This window comes from Aulonocara sp. 'chitande type north' Nkhata Bay, linkage group LG10 (assembly GCF_057382095.1).
Source record: "Aulonocara sp. 'chitande type north' Nkhata Bay isolate Kocher_YH1m ecotype deep benthic linkage group LG10, A_spYH_male_GT1.1, whole genome shotgun sequence".
NCBI classification, from domain to species: domain Eukaryota; kingdom Metazoa; phylum Chordata; class Actinopteri; order Cichliformes; family Cichlidae; genus Aulonocara; species Aulonocara sp. 'chitande type north' Nkhata Bay.
The window spans coordinates 14,788,611-14,806,784 of NC_141353.1; the positions used below are offsets into that span (position 1 = coordinate 14,788,611).

An 18,174-nucleotide genomic window follows, 5' to 3' on the forward strand; every position below is an offset into this window, starting at 1 on the left:
GACAAAGTGTAATTTGATTGGACAGATCCTACAAGCACGCTGTGTCTGCAATTTTAAAAGAAACTGAAAAACTGGAGTCAACAAAAATGTTTTATAAAAAACAAAGTGATGAATAATGGTGCTGTGATCCACTCAGGAGTGACTCCATGCCGTTTTCAAACCTCTAAAACATCTTTTAAAACATCCTGCCAGTTGTAAAAAGAAGCTTAAAAAAGTCATGATTAAACATGTTAATTGTAACAGTGCGTATCAGTGAGGACTGCCTCACGTGTCTCTGTTTCTGTTTTCCATCTTATATGGACAGCAAGACAACTGGAAGACAGTATGAGTGAACAAGAAATCTACCATTGCATGACCAGAAATCATCTTTAAGGGCAGGGATTTAATCAGAAAGTATAAAGCTTAAGAGGGTACGCAGTGACTGGACTGTATCATTGTACCATTATCATGCCAGTACAGCCATTATATATTTTTTAATGGTTTCATGAGTTTGATGGCATACTGAAAGCTGTGTTTTCTATCTCTGTCAGTCACTTTTTTATGTGATGCAATGTCTTGGTGTGTCTCTTTTTATTTCTGCTCTAACAAAGAGCTTGTAAGTTTTAAAATAGTCTTTAACTATACCTCCCCTTTGTGCACTTTTTTCAGTGTTTTCTTTTCTCTGAGCAGTTTTTTATCTTTAAAAGTACCTCGAGGGCGCCTGCATTCACTGCGTGTGTGAAACTGAATGAGCGCACTTGAAGAAAAGCTTCATTATAAATTGGATAGCTGAATTCACACTTAATGGGGCACTAGATCACAGGACAGAGGAGCTTCAAAAGTCCACTTTGCCAACTCTGAGCTGGAAATACCGGTGTACTTTAATGCTATAATATACTGCAACACAAAGAGATGTTAGTTTTCAAACATTTCTGTGATTTTTAAAATCATATCTAGAGAGTGATGATGGTTTCGTCTGACTCTTTATCTTGAATACATGTGCTCTGTTCGCAGACCTCTCTTCCAAAAGACTTAAATAACTGAGGCTCGGCTTTCTTGCGATGTTATTCAATAATTAAATTAAATAAAATTAACCATTGTTTGAGGGAAAACCTCTCCTCGTTCAGTCCTCACCCACGTAATAACAGAAGTTCCTCTTGAGACGGTCAAAAACGAACCAGCGTTTCTTCCAGGATTTGATTTTGCCGCCCATCTTCACCAAGTGGCCCTTGCACATTTTTTCAGTGAGGATGACAAAGGGGCAGGTGTCTATGTTGTGGCCGCATGACTCCACATGGGCACGCAGGTCAAACTCCTCCTTGCGGTTCGGCAGGTAGCGCGTCATTGGACGGGCCTGTAAAGAAAACACGTGCTTACTGGTAATTTGCTTACTAATCAATATTTTAGTAACTTATTTTTACTCAATGATCATCTCTCATATGGACTATTGTTTGACGTCCTGGTCACTTGCTTGTCCAACAACACTTAAAACTATTGAAAACATTTATAAAAGAAGTTTAAAACTACTTGACAAAAAACCGACTTCCCACCACCACTGTCATGTGTTAAAAAAACATAAATTACTGAACTTCAATAACTTAGTGAAACTTAAAAGAGTGTGTTTAATATATAAAGTCTTACACTCCCTTGCTCCACCACCACTAAAGCAGTTCATTAGACATAAAGAAAGCTCAGACAGGACCACTCGAGCTTCAATCCGAGGAGACTTGTTTATACCCCACAGACGGACAGCATTTGGGCAGAACGTCCTCTCTGTCAAGGGAGGCCATCTGTGGAACAGTCTTCCTCAACCCATTAGAGAATGCTCTACACTCAATTTGTTTAAGGCAAAGGTTAAAAACTGGTTATGGACAAATCAAGTGTGTGATCATGTATGAGTTGTATAGTTTTAATGTTTTATTTGGGAACAGAATGGTGTGTATGTGTAAGTTTGGTGATGGAGTTTTCATTATGAATGAATGATGAATTTTTATGAATTATTATGTCTATTTTTTATGCTTAAGGACAACAGATGGAAATTAGCCCTTGGCTATAATCTGGTATGTTTACATTCATGTAATTTTTTTTTTTACATTTATGTTCATTAACATGCACTGTCCTAAATAAATAAATAAACTAGTAATATTAAGAGTGAGGCCATACTACATTTTTGTTGTTCCTGAATTCAGATCAAACTAAACGTCATTGTGAATTAAACCTGCAGCTTATCTGATTTTTATAACCACAATCCTAAAACAATACAGTGTGATATTAAATACTGTTATCATTAAAGGTCTTTTGGAAGGGAACTTGTTTAATTCCAAGTGAAGATTTGTGTGTGGAAATTTGTGATATTGGGTTTTATAAATAAATCAAACTTAAATGTGTTCAGACACATAGTTGGCTCTTTGCACATCCAGAAGACTCAAGGCAACATTAGCATTCATTTGGCACCATGATCGTCCGCCTGGCAAATCCACTACTTACCTTTTTTTTAGCTGTCTACCAACTCCTAAAGAAATATCTGGCTGCTTAGCTGCTAAATCGCCCACTGGATGGATGCTACCATTGTCTGACAGTAACATTTTGCACTGAGGAAGTAGTGTACAGTCTGAAACAGCTGTTTCATGCATGCAAATTTGATGCTGATAGGCAGGCCGGGTGATAACTGTTTGTAGTTTGGCTTTTAATCGGTTTTTCTTTTAAAAATAGTCATTACAGGAGCTAGATCAAAGCCTGCAACTCACAACAGCCTGATCTTGATGTGTTTCTCATCGAGTCTGCTGTGACGGACGCCGATAAACACTGATAATCAGCCGGGATTAAAGCTTGAATTATGTGTATATCATTCTCACACCACCTCCAATAATAACTTTCCCTCTGTTCTTCCACTCTCTCTCTCTCCACCCTCCCCTCCATTGTTTCCCCTGTCTCTCCCTTCCTTGACAATCTTTGATCTTCATATATACCCAGCCTCTCTTTAGTGTCTCGTCTCTCATCCTTTCCCCCAAGTCTCCTAACCCCTCCTCTCCTCCCCTCTCGTCTCCTCTCCTCTCTTTTCTTCCCGCCGCCCGTCTCCTCCTTCTGTTCCACTGACCTGGGAGAACTGCTTCTCTCTCATCTTCACCTCCTCCTCCACCAGCCTCTGCCTGTGGGCCGTCTCGTCCTGAAGCCTCCTCTCGGCCTCCTCTCGCCTCCTCCGCTCCTCCTCTAACATCTGCCGCCGAGCCTGCACCTCCCTCTCCTGGGAGCGTCGGGGCAGGAGAAAGAGACGCAGATGGAGAGAAGAGAAGAAAAAATAATGGGGAAAAGGGAGACGGGGAGAATATGTTAATGGTAGGCAAATATTGCAATACAAAGAAAATGACTGTCAGAAGATGCTCGTGAGAATTCAAGTCCCAATCCAGGGTTTTGTAAAATATATCCCTTAAGTCTGTGTATGGAAAAGTAAGCTTTGCTGATGTAAAATGATCCTTTGCAGCTTTCAGAAACTTACATATGGGTCTACTTTATTTCCACATGAGGAAATAATACAAAGGTAAACACAATAATTACAACTTCATTTCACCACATCTGAAGTTCACCGATCACTTTGATCACTTTGATCAGGTTTTTATCTGCTGAGCGAGAGCCACACGAGAGGTTTTGCAATAGCTCAAAGTTGGAATGTGTCGACTCTCAGTGGAACTGGAATATTTGGCGATTGCAGTCATTTATTTATTTTACAAAATCTGTGATCGGTGATATCATAAGAACTGTACTTTTTTTTTAAACTATTTTAATTTAGTGTAAGATGCGATTCTTTTTTGATACAATATGTCAGAGCTGACTGTGTAATTATTTTGCATCAACGTTGTTTTGATTATTCAGGATTCTATTGTGATATTCAGAATTTTGGTATGGCTTTAATGACTGATCACAAAGGCTGCAGTTTACTATCCGCGTCCTCCAGCCTGCAGCTGGTAGGAAGTGACTCCAGAGAAAAATTTCTCCTGATATATTGTGTTTGTGTGTAATAGGCAAAAGGAACATGGCTTGTAGTGTAAACAGGACTAGAAAAATCTTCATATAAATGTAGTCATTTTATCCATACAGCACTGGACTGACTCCAGCTATAACCAGGAATTATTATGTTTCCCTGGCTGTAAAGTCATGTTTCAATAGTTGTCACAAACACTAATTACTGTTACTTTCATACTGCAGATAGATTACATGCTCATAGCTAAAAATAGCATAAATACACTTCACTTGTGCAGTGTTTATTATGCCAGAGAGGAGGTGATTGCTTCAGGTCTGTCAGCTGAAACAAGGGCTGCAAATACTGATACTGTTGTCATTAATTTCATCAGCTGCCAATTATTTTCTTATCAATTAATCATTTTGTTTACGCAGTAATTGAACATAATAACATTTTTTTAAACTGATGTAATTTCCAGCAGCTAAGAAGACAGACACAGACACAGATTTTTTTGTTTTTGAGCAACAGTGTAAGCAAGATTATTGGAGCTATAAAGACAACTAAACTAAAAAAAAACTGGGTGTATGGGAAAACTAACAATCTTGTTTAATAAAAAAAAAAACGAACTAGACCGTTAGACAGTAAAAACAGTATAACTGAATTGAAAAAAAATTATCTGGAAACAAAAAATATATAAACAATATAAAAATGTAAAAACTATAATAACTCCCGCATATGTGAATTAAGGATTTTTAGTTTTAAAAAATGGCAAAAACAGCTGATTATTTAAACCAATATTACCTACGATTAATGGATGTGACTGTTTGTTCCAGCTTTTGAAATAAAGAGGATTCCGATGTTCAGCCATGTTAAAAATGGAGCCTTTTTTTTATGTCAGAACTAAAAGTTGGGAACTCACTCTGTTCTCAATCAGTCTGGCTTTCTCCTGCTGCGCTTCCTTCAGCATCTTTTCCATCTCTTCTATCCTCTGGGCCTCTAAGCCACAGGCGCTACAAGACACAGAATAAAGGAGCATTTGATGACAAAAAGCAAAAAGCAAACAGACATGCGTGGAAACAAACACTGGAAACAGCAGGAGAGCCAGACACAGTCATTAACATCAGTAAACTTCACAAAATAACTGGAAACTAGAGCTGGCTGGTATAGCAACAGTCAGTGTACCTAGGAGACACGTGAGCAGGCGTGTAAGAAAACATGTTGTCACGGGAACAAAGCAGCAGTGACCCTTCTCCTGAGAGACAGGGCAGACTTGAGTGTTCCCATGGAAACAGAGCCAGCCTCTCACCTTTCTGGGGTACAGGCGGAGTTGCCGGTGGAGACGCTGGTCTCCATGCTGTCTGAGCTTTCCAGACTCAGGGTGTCATATGCCTGGTTGCCACTGGGTGGCAGCTGGTGATGCAAGATGGCGTGATGGACTGTGGGAGATGTATCTGTGCAGGCAGAGAGGACACAGAGTAAAGTGTGACAGACTTACACCACCCTCTACTGCTGGTGACAGGTCATTGCTACTTTTAGATGAAAATCGCATCCAGACAGCAAGGACACAGAAAAACACAGCCCCACCATAAACTGTAGTCAAAGATGGACATAGCAACTGTGACATCACCTACTGGTTTGTGAAGAGCTGTTCTGAAGCAATTTAAACGCTATGGCCTTCATCAGTTTTCTCTAATTGTTTGTTTTATTTAGAGAAAAATTTAAATGCCTGTATGAGAAGGTGTAATTCTAGGTTATCAGTTAGCACATTAAGGCGCGTACAAACAATTTATGGGCGCCCGCAAAACAATAAGGGAGTTTTTACACCTTCATGGTTAATTGCTTTGCAACCTTTGGATGTACCTTGCTGCATCCCGGAATACAGCAAACGTGGCTACGGGACGTTTTGTAGCTCAGAATTGCAGTGCACACCTTGTAGTCTTTATCATGACAGTGGACACACAAGCTGAGACTATGCATGGACTGATGGACTCTGTTACCTCTGCTCGGCAAAGCCAACTGCCTCCTGGAGTCCATCTCCAGTGGGTTTGACATCTCTCTCAGCGCTAAGTGCAACCCCTAAGAAACACATAAAAAGGATCAGGTGGAGTAGACTTTACAGTTTACTGATTACAGTTCAGCTGTGTGAAACTGACCTTTGTGGAAGCATTTTTCTCCTGTGTAGCACCACTGGAGTGTGGCAACAACGTGGTGCTTCTGTTTGATGAAACCTGTCCAACTTCACCTTCTGATTTGGACTTTGACAGCTGAGAAAGGAAAAACCGCTTACTCAATAAGTTCATAAATGTAGAATGCTTTGATTTCAGTTTAGCATTTTGTGACCTGCAGTTGAACAAGATGTTGATTTTCATGGTGTACTTTGTGTTTTGTGTTGTGACGCATTAAATTAAATATATAAATGTTTTGTTCTGTCCCATCCTAATTTAGCTCATATGTTGTCTGAAAGCATTGATTGTTACCTTAACCCTTTTCCCCACTAGAGGGCTTTCTAGTCTTAAATATATGAACAGTGGCATAACTAATGACATCTATATTGCTTTAGTGCCCTTTAGCAAGACTCTAAAAGGTGCCCGGAGAGCTTAAGTGAATTTACCTGCCCGTGTCTGCGTGTGGCAAAAGACTTTGCAGGCAGTGGTGGAGGGCATGGCTGAGGCTCTCCAGCTGCCATGATTTCCTGGTACCAGCGCTCAAGATTAAGAGGAGGCAATGCATTCCTGCTCAGCTCAGGTTGGCTCTGCGGTGATGTAAAGCGTTCAGGCAAAGGAAAAAGGGAGCAGCAGAGCAACAGCATCATTAACAGAAGCATCAGGCAGGTAGAAAAGACTACCGGCTAGTCCTTGTGATAATATCAAGCTAGGACAGAAACGAAGATCACAGCAATTCGGTGGATGGCTGCAAATGAACAAACCTGTGCAGAGAGAAAGGAGGAAGGACCACGTGCAGTTGTGTGGCATGAGAAGGTGGATTCAGAGGAGGCGAGTTGGAATGCTGGCATAGAGGAGGAGGAAGAGGAGGGATTGACTCGCTGCATCCCAAAGATCTGACTTAACTGACTGACTGTGATGTACTCCTTTACACAGACATAGAAGCATGACATAGACACAAAACAAATCGGAACATGAGCAGAGAGCAGAAGGTGAGGAATGACATCTGGAGGTAATGTTAGTATACTTTTCTTGGTTTTAGTACTATGACATATCAGAGAAACATATCAGAGTGTTGCAAAGAGCAGAAAAGAGATCTACCTCAGTTGGCAAAGCTGGAGTTACAGTGAGGGAGAGGCAGTGGAGAGCAGCAGGAGAGGAAGAGTGAGGCTGCAGAGAAGCATTTCCATACATCCTATAGACATCAGACATCCTGAGGTACTCCTGCATCGACAGCCACAGCAGAAGAAGGCTGAAGGAGCGGCACTCGCTTAATTCAAAAGACTCACAAAGCAAACCCGACGATGTTTCAACACACTCCACTACCCCACTGTCTGTGAAATGAATGTCTAACATTCATACAGTTTAACCACCAAAGCTCGTCTTGCAAGCCTCAAACAATCACAGGGCAGATGTAGAGAAAGGCAGAAAGTTGACCTACTGACAAACACACTGCAAGCTCGCTGCTGTTTGTCAGTAAACGCTACCACACACCGTCATGCCCATTTTTTTAAATTGCAGAAACACAAGAGTTAGGATCTGTTAGGCTCTCTCGAGATTTACCTCTTGTAGCCTGACAGGATATAGCTCGGGGGAGGGGATGTGAGAGGATGAGGAGGAGAAGGAGGCAGAGGAGGGACAGGGACTATGAGGAGAACCGTCCACATAAATAAGGTCGGGCTCGCTGATGTGAAGCAATTCCTGTTTAAAAAGTTGACCTGAGTAAAAAGAAGTTCCACTTTGCAGTAATTTTCCTCCAGCTCAGACACCACTGGTGGTTGTGACGTGATGCTTCGCATGTACCTGCTCACCTCTTTCATGCTGCCACCGGGCTTTGGAAAGTTTCTCCCTCCTGTCAGCGTGTGGTATTTCTTCTCCAGGGCGCACAGCATGTCTTGTTCCTGAAAGCCAGAACCAACATGGATATTCAGGTGTTGCGTAGCAAGTTATAATTGCATGTTTGAATCACCATATGATGTGTACGCAATGCACTTTAGAGTAGGTTATTGAACAGTGACAGGCTAACCTTTTGTAACAGATGCAAAGTCACTGTCCTGTCCTTTGCCAGCCTTTCACAGTCTTGAGATGCCTGTAACCCCAGCTGCTTTACCTGAGCTTCCAGAGCAGCCATCTTTTCCTGCAAATCAACACAACTAGTTTCTTCTTCTGGAGGTCAGCTTCTACACAAAAACTGTGCATGTTTTCTGCCATGTATCCCCACCTTCCTCTTGGCCACGCTGCAGTGATACTCGGCTCGCTCTTGGAGCAGTTGTGAGCTCTGAGCTTCCTTCTTCTCCTCTAGACGGCTCTCCTCTTCCAGCTGGCAGAACTCCAGCTCCTCAAACTGCTTGGTCCCAGACTCCAGAGCTTCAGCTTTCTGTGCACAAACAGAGAACTTATTGAAATCTGTGAAATGCTATTAAAGGGTGAGGCTGGTCATATCCTATGTAGTTTTTTTGTTAATAAAATGACAATGAAAAGACCAAAAAAACAACAACTATGTATTCACAACTTGGCACATGTTACTCCCTTGAGTGACACATTTCTTTTTATTTTCAACATGTTTGTTTATTTGCCAATGCATTATCTGGCAGCAATCCAGTGCATGTAAAAGATGAATGTAGCTTCTGGTCTAAACCTGCAATATTTCCAAAAACCAGCAGGAGGTGACTTCTCTAACTGCAAAAACAAACAAACTTCATGTAAAGTATATCTATCGGAAACTACCCTTCTGCTCACATGATCCATAACCTCAGTAAACACTTCACTTAAGTATTTATGGTCTCAATCACTAGGTAAATACAAAATACAACAACACAGCCCCAATTAGATTCAGAAAGGACAATGTATGCTTTAGGTGAGCTACTTTGTGGTAAACAATTCTCTAATGTATCAGCATGCAGTGTGTTTTTGTTTCACAGCGAGCTACCTCCTTTACGCCTGCTTTCAAAAATCTAAGATAGGACCACCTAAAACTCCTAAGCAGAGGCTTCAGAAACAGGAATTTATAAAGGAATCAGTGTTACCTGTAGGTTGGGTGCATCTGTTAAATACAGTTTAAGGAATAAACTGCCGCAAATCAATCAGCAGCTGAAAATATTCACTGACCACCACTTGCTAAAGAAACATAGCACAGAAACTGTCTTTGCCCCTTTAACCTTTTCTATTTGCTTATTTAATACTGTACTTAATAAGGCCTACTTTTGTGTAAGCAATGGTTCTTTCTGTCGATGTTCCTGGAAAGTCATTTTCTAGCTGACCATACAGGAGAAAACATGTAGCATAGTTTTTATGGACATGGACTATTAAACCACATTCTTCAAAAACCTGACTGTATTTTAAATCCTGCTGATACTTCCACACATAACTTTGCACATACCCACACACAATGCCATATTGGTTAGCTAAATTAAGGCTAAAGTTAGCAATGTTTGCACTAGCAGCCTTCTTTTCTTGCAGGATAGCAACTAAACATTGTTGCTGTCCAATAGAAGGGGCTGCTGGCTCACTAAACGTTGCCTGGGCTACTGAGGGCTCCCAGCATAACGTCTCAGACGTAAGTGAACAGTTTAAACAACTTACAACTCGTTAGCTGACTAGCATGTGTAGCAAGGTTGGGGAGTTTTCTTTGAGTATAACAACCTGTTTTTTTTTAGTCTTTTCTTTGAATTCATTGACAAAAGTGGTACAGGCAAGGCGACACACTGGAGTTGAAATTGGGTTTGAGTGAAAATTACTCAAGGTTTTCGAACTCATTTTCTACTAGAAGGCAAGCACATTTTAGAGCAAAGCTGTTAATAATATTAATATTTATTACTAATTGAGACTGACATTGTCAAGCATCCAGAATGAGGGAATGGCAGCGAATAAGCAGCAGACTAAAACCTGCTGAATGAGATTCCTTTTGTGCACTGACGATTACAGGTAACATTAACATGATAAACCTGGTGTATTTGATGAAGCACAAGAGAAAATGAGGAAATGCACAGACTTATGAGTAGTTCTGAGTGCTTCAAGACAGAGTCAGTGTCGCTTCTGTGCAGTATTGCAGTATTCTGTATATTATAACTCACTATTTCCAGCCTGTGGGCTGCGTGAGAACACTGACCCTGCTGAGCTGCTCCTGTAACTGTTCCCTTAGAGACAAGGGGCACTTATCAAACTGCCTCTTCAGCTCATTGTACTCATTCCTCTGCTTTTCCAGGGCCTTCCGCTCAGCCGACACATTAGCCCTCCCCTAAAAACACACAGAAATACACACACACACACACACATACACGTGCACACAGTTATGCCCACATTCAGACACACGTACAACACCAAGGAGAAAAATAAAATCACGGGTAACTCAAATTCATGCAGTCAGGCTTGGAGGCTAACTGGTAATCAAGGCAAGTTAGAGAAGATTTAGAGGAACTAGAGGTTAGGCCAAGCAGAGGTGTTATGCATTTAAGATGTTTAGAGCATTTGGTAAAATGTAATTATTAAATATAATTAAAAGAGCTTCTGCATATCTCATAAGCACTTTTGATCACATTCGGCAAGACTTGAAGTTGTTCTTTTACTCTGTGTTTTTTAAACAGATGTGTGCATGTGTCTCTTGTGTTTTCGACATAAGCAGTGCAAGTCAGCTGACAAGATTGTCTATATGTAGATTTTAGTGTATCTAGAATATTTGCATATTCATGATGAATGAGTGAGATTCACGTGTTCAGATTCAAGAACATGTTATTCACGTGCAGTTTGTACATGTAAAATCAACGCCTACTGGATTTACGCCCACCTTGTCCTTCTCTTTCTGGGTGGCCTTGTCCAGCTGGTTGAGTTTGAGCTGTAGCTGAGAGATTATTTCATTTTCAGCCTCCACCTGCTCCTGTTCTGCCCGCCACTCTGCCTGCAGCAGGGCTTGCTCCATCTCCACCTACAGACAAATATGGAGTCAGAGTCTGCAAGTTAAACAAATACTATAAAGAGCTTCTGCTCCTCTTGCTGCATTGGTGAGTTGATCTAAGAGCACGCAAGCTAAAAGGTGAAATATTTCATTAATGGTTATAAACGGCAGTGTACATGTGTGCCTGCTGACCTCATGTTTGGTCTCTTGCAGCTGCTGCTCCAGCTCACTGACTCTGTGTTTCAAATCATCAACCCTGGCCAGGATCCTGTTCCTCTCCTCCTCCAGGTAAATCTCCTCCTGTCCAGCTAACAGCTCTTCACACTGAGTGCAGATTTACATATTAATAAAAATAACACAATTCAGATCAGCCACATCATTTAACACTAGGATGTGTATTTTACCTCTTGGTGCGTGCTCTCTGTGCTGCTAGACTCCTCTCTCTGGATTTCCTCGTCGTTCTCTCTCACCCTCTGGTTTCGGCCGTCTCCCGGGAGAGCCATCCCCCCTCCCGAGTCTGAACAAAGTCCTCTACCAGCACCCAGCAGACCACTCTTCACCAGCTCCACAGAGCCGTCCTCATGATTATACTCTGCGCACAAATTCAGGATGGTCTCCAGTCTCTGTCGCTCCTTTAGAAGACATGCAAAATGTAAGCACGGCTGATATTAGAGATCACTGTATAGATTCGTGTCCTTGAGTGACATTGTCCCATTTAGGCAGCTGTCCCTCTGCCGCTGGCATGGAACAACAGTAACCCGATAGCAGCGGGGCTGAAGCTGATGCAGACTGTCTCTCGGGAGGGGGCTTCTTGGTCAAACCTGTCTGAGCTGCTTGAGTTGTTTATGAAAACACAGTCTGCTGTAACTAAGAAATCCCAAAAATGCAAGATCTGTGTGTGCTGGATGAATGTATTGCGGTAGATGTTGCACTTTTTTACAAACTTATTTTTTGCCTACTGCATCATCTCACATGGTTTGAACTTGTGGCCCAGTGTTGTCTCTCATTACAGCAGACAATAGCATGTTTGCTTTAATACTAAAATGATGTGGAGTATGTAATCATCATTCCAGCGAGGAGTCTGGCAATACGAGGTACAATTGTACCCAATGTGCTTCTTCCTGTACTCTGCTTTTGTCTGCTACATAAAAAAATCAGCCAGTTAAAACCACCAGCTCTGTTGTTGCAAGATTTACCCCTCAGACTGTCTGAGGGAAAAAAGCAGTACTGTGAAAACTATGAAATGACATTCTAGATTAGGAAAAGGGGCTAAATATATAGATATAAAGTCAACGTAAACCATAAAATGGTTTTATAGATTGTAACGCTAATTATTTTAAGCTATATGTTATTACATTTTTAATACAAGTGAGCATAGTAAAGCAGGTTTTAAGTTGATGATTCAACATTAATTCTTACTTAGTTTCACCCTTAGTTTGCATCAGTAGGCACAATACAAATTATTTTAATACCTCTGAGATGTTGTCTCATGGAGCACAGTTATTCTGAAAAATATGTATTTACATAAATATCTTAGATTTTCAGATCTCCAGATGCTGGAGAATCTAGATTTTCATTAACTTCATTAACAAGCGACCAGTTTCTCCACTTCACCACAGTGTCTGCTTCACCTAAAGGTAAATGCGTTTCATTATAAAGAAAAAATGGGGAGTGCCCACATTTCATAAACCCGAAGAAAATTTAGCATATGCACTTTATAACAACATTTCCACACACATATTAGTAAATGAGGGCCACTGTCAGAAGCCATGCTTGTTGGTTGCTTTTTATAATTGTAATATTTTATAATATTTTGTCCAATAATTGTCCATGAGGTAATTTTTGCAATGATCTCCACTCCTGGGAGGATTGGCAAGTGTCTTGAACGTTTACACTAGTGAATAATCTTCCTCACTGTAGAACGATGGATTTCATATTGAACGAGTGTGTACTTTTCTGTTCCACGTGACTGTATGAGTTGTTACTATAACCAACGAAGCAAATGCATGAATTTCATGTCTTATAAAGGAAACTTTCTCAATTAACTCCAGCTCTCTCTCAAAAATACCCTGTGGCCACTTCTCAGTGGAAGTGGTGCTAAAATTAAATTCTCTATTGCATTACTTCCTCTCTGACAATGCCCTTTGCTTTTCCTGAGAGATAACCTGCAGAATAGGGTTTTAAAGTGCAGGCAATATTATAACTATAGGTGGGTTCTGCATCTGTGCCAACTGTGCCAAGAGTGTGGCTTGCCAAATATAGGAATGTATTTTACTGAGAGGATATCCTCCTTTTGTCTGTCCCAGCAGGTCTGCAATTTGTGTGTTTGAGGGTTTAATACAAGATTATGATACTAAAAAACAAGAACGTATTAAAGGCCCTGAAAATGTTTCTCTACATGCCAGTGGGGTTTGTTAGCGCCATTCTACTAAAGAACCAAGACTGTGTGGTAAAAACGAGAGGGCAGGAGAGAATCACTGCTCCAGCTGACACTGGGAGAGAGCTGGATTATCACAGGGCTGACACACAAAGACAGACAACCATTCTTGCTTAAACAAGTTATAAATCTACCTAACAGACAATAAACCAGGGCACGTGGACAAAACCCATGCAGTTACAGATACTGAGGGAAACGAGAGAAAAATAACAGGCAGGTCTGAGCCCAGGACTGGCTTTGAAGCGAGATTGCTAAACACCACATGGCAACACAGATCAAAGCCCCCGGAAAATTAATGTAAAAATAAAAATAAAAAAACTTCTAGAAACTGCTAAAGCTCATAATTTAACTTTTCATTCTTAGTAGGAGCCAGGTTTACACTTAAGGCACTTTTCCAACCTTTCTGCCAAATTAAGCCAAAAAAATCTTTTTAACCTCTGATCAGAGTCCGGCTATCCCACACTGGCCTTCATGCAAATAAGCTAATGAGCCAAACCTCTACATAATTATTATCTGACTTTACAATAATTAGTTAATATTACAGTTGCCTATTAAAATGGTCACAAAGTGGTTGGTCGAGTCAGAACATATGATTTCTATGTGTGCTATTACTCAGTAAAGTTTCACAAAGCTTCTGCATAGGAAGGTGTTTGACAAAACAGCAAATGATACTGCTTTTAGCTTGTGAAAAACTAAAGTCAAATACTGGAATTAAATTAAAATATATATACACATAGATATAGATTTTCCACTTATGTAAAGTCCTCTTATTTCTGTCTTTTCACCTGCTTTCTTGGCCCTTTTCTTACTCTTTCTTCATGCCTGTCAAGCCCGGCATTGCCATATTACACTTGCACTTAAGAACAATAACAAAAATGAACAAGAGGAGCCTAAAGAGAGTATATAGTGCTCATTTTGGAAAAGCAAATATATTTGACACAATAGTGAATTCAGATCCCAATTTTGATTCCAAGAGCTGCCAGACAAGACAGGCTTATAAAGAAATAAATTCAAATATAGATCACAAGGGAAAAAAACTAACCAGCACACGCTTAGTTCAAGAAATATCTGTTCTTTAACTCCTTGGGTAGTAGGCAACGTTGTCTACACATGACACTGCAGGTGACTCAACACAATTCTAGAGTCGCTCAAGTAGTAACTATTTTATTTGTTACCAGAAACCCTTTGGGTCCTTAAATAGAGTGCGGACATGAAGGCCAGGCAGCGACCAGCCGCTGAGGTGGGCGCTTCAGCTGTCACTAAGCCGGCAGGATGAGGTGGGGCTGATGTATGGGGGTTGGGTAGGGGGTGGTGTGTGTGAGGAGTAGACTGAAGATGGATTACAAGTATACGATCTGTGATCGAGTGTGGGTACAAATAGGAAAGAGCCTTGAGTCGAGCGCAGATAGCTTTGAAAGTAAAAGCAGCTCATTCTCTTGGTAAATAACCAGCCCGACCCTCCGCTCTGGACCCCAACACTTCTGGAAGAATGTTCACTCCGTGTCATTCGGGCCACATGGGCTGACCATTCCAGTAATGCTCAGAGGAGATGAGCTGCTGGAAGTATGCAACAGGATTTAGAGAAGACATGAAAGCAGACATGGAGTCTGCTATGCCAGCAGTGCCTCTTCTACTTAACTGTGTTTATGCCCTTTATAGTCATACACTTTGTTATCCCTGTAGTCTTAGTCTTCATTCATAGTCCTGTGTTGTTTTTATTGCTGTGTATGAAGCTAAAGATCTCTGTTCATAGCGTGGAAAATAAACCAAATACGTTTATTTCCTTTCTACAATCAAACAAGATTCAAACACTGCTAAAAAGAGATTGAACACTGCACTTATACTTGTTTCCACAACTGCAAACCAGTATTGATGTTCACTTACCAGTTTCTCCATTTCCTGCTCACGCAGCCTCTCCTCTCTCTGCCAGCGATGGTATTCAAGCAGCTCGTCCTCATTGTCGCTGATCTCAGAGATGCTGTTTTTACGTTCCCGAGTGTATGGTTTTGGAAGATTTGGGTCCTTGCCGGATGATCCCTTGGCAGTCGGAAAAGAAGTCTTTCTTACGCTATGAGGGCTAGCGACAGGAGACAAGCCAGATGCAGAGCCTAAGCTTGAGACCATGGCATTTCCTGGCGCAGGCCTTGACTGCCTGCTTCCCTGCTCCTTCTCCAGCCCAGGGAGTGGTGATGGACTCTGGGCATACAGTGCCCGCATGACTTCTGCTTTTGAAGGAGTCGTGAGTTTGCGGTTGCCCTGGGGGCTCTCTAGGATGGGGTTAGCATTGAAGCCCTGTGAGGGAAGGGGCAGAGCCGAACCCTGCGATCCTGAGGTCCCTCTGCCGGGCACCCTCAGGGCGGTGGACCCAGACGAGTCTGGAGTAATGACCCTTTGAGATATGTCTACATGGGAAAGAGACTGAACCTGCTCTCGCAAGGGGCTCTGGGATCTCTTCTGTAGGGTGGAACCCCTTAATTGAGGGCTTGACGGAGTCTTTGGGTAAAACTTGATGGATGATGGTTTGTGGCTTTGGCTTAAGTTTTCTGCGCTCTGTCCTGACCCCCTGATATGTTGTGTGGGGCATGATGTTGCCTCTGCCCTTGCGTTCCTCAGAGGCTTTGGACTCTCCTGGGCCTTTTGACTTCCACTGGTACCACTTGCAGCCACAGAGAGTGAGGGCCGTGGATGCGGGACAGGGGTGTGATTGGTATGAGGTAACCGGGCAGGTGTTTTGCTGTCAAGGTTATGGCCCAGGAAGCTGCTGCTGTTCTCATAAATTGAGACATCTATTTTGGAGTTGCTAGTTCCATTGAGCATGTCTGGGGGAACGGGATGTTTACCAATCCCCGGTGATGATGAAGTCTTGAGCACCAAAGAGTCCTGCAAGGTTTTTGCCATACTGTTAATTTTGGAGTCATGGTTCCCATTCAGAGCCTTATGGGGGTCTGCAGGAGGAAGACAGAAACACTTGTGCATGAGCATTCCTGCTGAATAAAGGGAGAAGACAGTTGAGCAAACACATAAACACTCAGTGTGACATCTTTGTCCTTTTGACCTCCACCATGCCTCAGGACGGCTCCAGGACACAGAGGGTCAGTCCACACAAGGAAAAACACACCCCGCCTGCGCATGTTGTTGCACACGCACATTCATACATAGTGGCTTAATAGTGATAAATGTCTTGGAGCCCATAGGTTCCTGTATGAACCAGTGGTCGGGATGCTCCTTAGCTGTGCTGCAATCCTAAAGGGATCCAAAGCAGCTAAATATACATCGACAGCCATGTACCTCATTCAGAGCAGATGAAATCAGGGTTTGGTCAGGAAAGAGTGAACACAGTGGGCAGGGTGTGGCGGCTCTTACTGTTCAGGCACTGACAGCCAGAGCAGTAAGGTCAGAGGAGAATAGATTCTAAATATCACCTAGAGCACAGGGCAGCAGTTACAGTAGGCGGTGGGCCAGAGTAGTATAACATAACACAAATGTAAGTGTAACAGCTGACATATTAAAAGCAAGAAAAGATTACAGCAATCTTTTTGTGCAACGAGGTCACACACTGAGCGAGAATCACAGATTTAAGTGGAGTAGATCACAATGTAGGCCACAGATAATTAGCTCTGAACAAGCTATTTCTGCATCCTGTCAAAGATAATAATATTTCAGTCAAACGTCAAGACTAGCAGGGCTGAAAATGTTTGACTTTTTCGCTTTTGCAACAAGTATCTCAGTCAGATTTTGTTTACTGCTTAAAATCTCACTAACAAGGATCTAAGCCTTGATCTGTGGGTATTTTAAAAAGGCAACCACCTAAAGTTTGATGTCTGAATGTCATTCTACCCAGACATCCGGCCTCTTAATCACTTTAAACTAAACAGTGTCAAATTGTAAGGCACCTATTCAACTTTAACAGGAACTGATTGACTTTTACAGCAGGAAATTATGACTCCAAAGTGGTTTGTGTGCCCAAAGCATTTGCTCTGCCCAGAATAGCTGCTGAGCAAACTGTGCAACCCTCATACACACAGTTGTTGCAACAAGATTATATTAGGAACACAGGAAATGTTGGAATGGTGTTTGCATTTAATAATCATTAAAATGGGATCTTTACCAGATGGAGTTTTTGTGGCGCTCAGCCCGCGGGTCCCCTCTGGTAGCATGCTCTTCATCCTCTGAGCCTCTTCGGGATGGTTGAAACGGAAAAAGGCCGACTGACCGAAGCACAGCATGCACCCTGCCAGGGGAGGCGGCCATGGACATACAAAACTTTATTTGCTGTCAACATCATTCATATCACAATAACTGGACTGTTGTTAATCTATGTATTTTTTCCAAACATTATAATTTAATTTAGATCTTACAACTTTATACTTTTTACAGACCACTGCATGTGTCCTACAGTATGCAGACCAATTCATGCTTTCCTTTGTCAGTAATCGGTGCACTGGAAGGTGAGTGAGGTGTGATTGCAAACCACCAGATGAGGTGGTAAAATAAAGATTTCTTTCTTTTTTGATGATGAAATGCCGAGTTTGAACCTCCTAAACAAAGTTTTGACTTGTTAACTAACATGAGCTGACTAGTTCAACTTACATGTAATTAACCGGTAAGTGAAATCAGCTCCTCATCAGTAGCTTGCATTTCTGGAGTCTTTCAAGAATCCCTGATACTCCTGAAGTTTTGTACTGATATTCCACACGAAGTTTAACATGTAGCTGATCCTTTAGAGTCCATAGACCCGCATCGTTGT

At 41.7% G+C, this 18,174-nt stretch overlaps 1 protein-coding gene and 1 long non-coding RNA gene across 7 annotated transcripts in view; one reads left to right on the forward strand and one right to left on the reverse strand.

Moving 5' to 3' along the window:
• LOC147320465 (uncharacterized) overlaps positions 1-17,698 on the forward strand; it is a 32,626-nt gene extending 14,928 nt beyond the window's left edge. Inside the window, exons 2-6 of the long non-coding RNA XR_015131266.1 lie at positions 2,953-3,315; positions 10,960-11,096; positions 11,204-11,278; positions 11,424-11,642; positions 17,539-17,698. This is a non-coding gene — a long non-coding RNA (uncharacterized LOC147320465). The remainder of the gene's footprint in view (positions 1-2,952; positions 3,316-10,959; positions 11,097-11,203; positions 11,279-11,423; positions 11,643-17,538) is intronic.
• phldb1a (pleckstrin homology-like domain, family B, member 1a) overlaps positions 1-18,174 on the reverse strand; it is a 29,374-nt gene that overhangs the window by 3,973 nt on the left and 7,227 nt on the right. For 2 of the 6 annotated variants that reach the window (XM_086308469.1, XM_086308468.1), the window contains 19 exons: positions 17,536-17,658; positions 15,312-16,372; positions 11,395-11,622; positions 11,183-11,314; positions 10,883-11,020; positions 10,208-10,336; positions 8,321-8,476; positions 8,126-8,236; positions 7,911-8,000; positions 7,663-7,800; positions 7,201-7,323; positions 6,864-7,025; positions 6,549-6,689; positions 6,091-6,201; positions 5,935-6,013; positions 5,244-5,388; positions 4,857-4,947; positions 3,077-3,223; positions 1,114-1,333 (listed from right to left, as the gene is read on the reverse strand). In XM_086308469.1, the coding sequence (XP_086164595.1) occupies positions 1,114-1,333; positions 3,077-3,223; positions 4,857-4,947; positions 5,244-5,388; positions 5,935-6,013; positions 6,091-6,201; positions 6,549-6,689; positions 6,864-7,025; positions 7,201-7,323; positions 7,663-7,800; positions 7,911-8,000; positions 8,126-8,236; positions 8,321-8,476; positions 10,208-10,336; positions 10,883-11,020; positions 11,183-11,314; positions 11,395-11,622; positions 15,312-16,372; positions 17,536-17,658 (3,525 nt within the window). The remainder of the gene's footprint in view (positions 1-1,113; positions 1,334-3,076; positions 3,224-4,856; positions 4,948-5,243; positions 5,389-5,934; positions 6,014-6,090; positions 6,202-6,548; positions 6,690-6,863; positions 7,026-7,200; positions 7,324-7,662; positions 7,801-7,910; positions 8,001-8,125; positions 8,237-8,320; positions 8,477-10,207; positions 10,337-10,882; positions 11,021-11,182; positions 11,315-11,394; positions 11,623-15,311; positions 16,373-17,535; positions 17,659-18,174) is intronic. The other 4 variants (XM_086308470.1, XM_086308471.1, XM_086308473.1 and 1 more) reach the window with 4 other exon arrangements.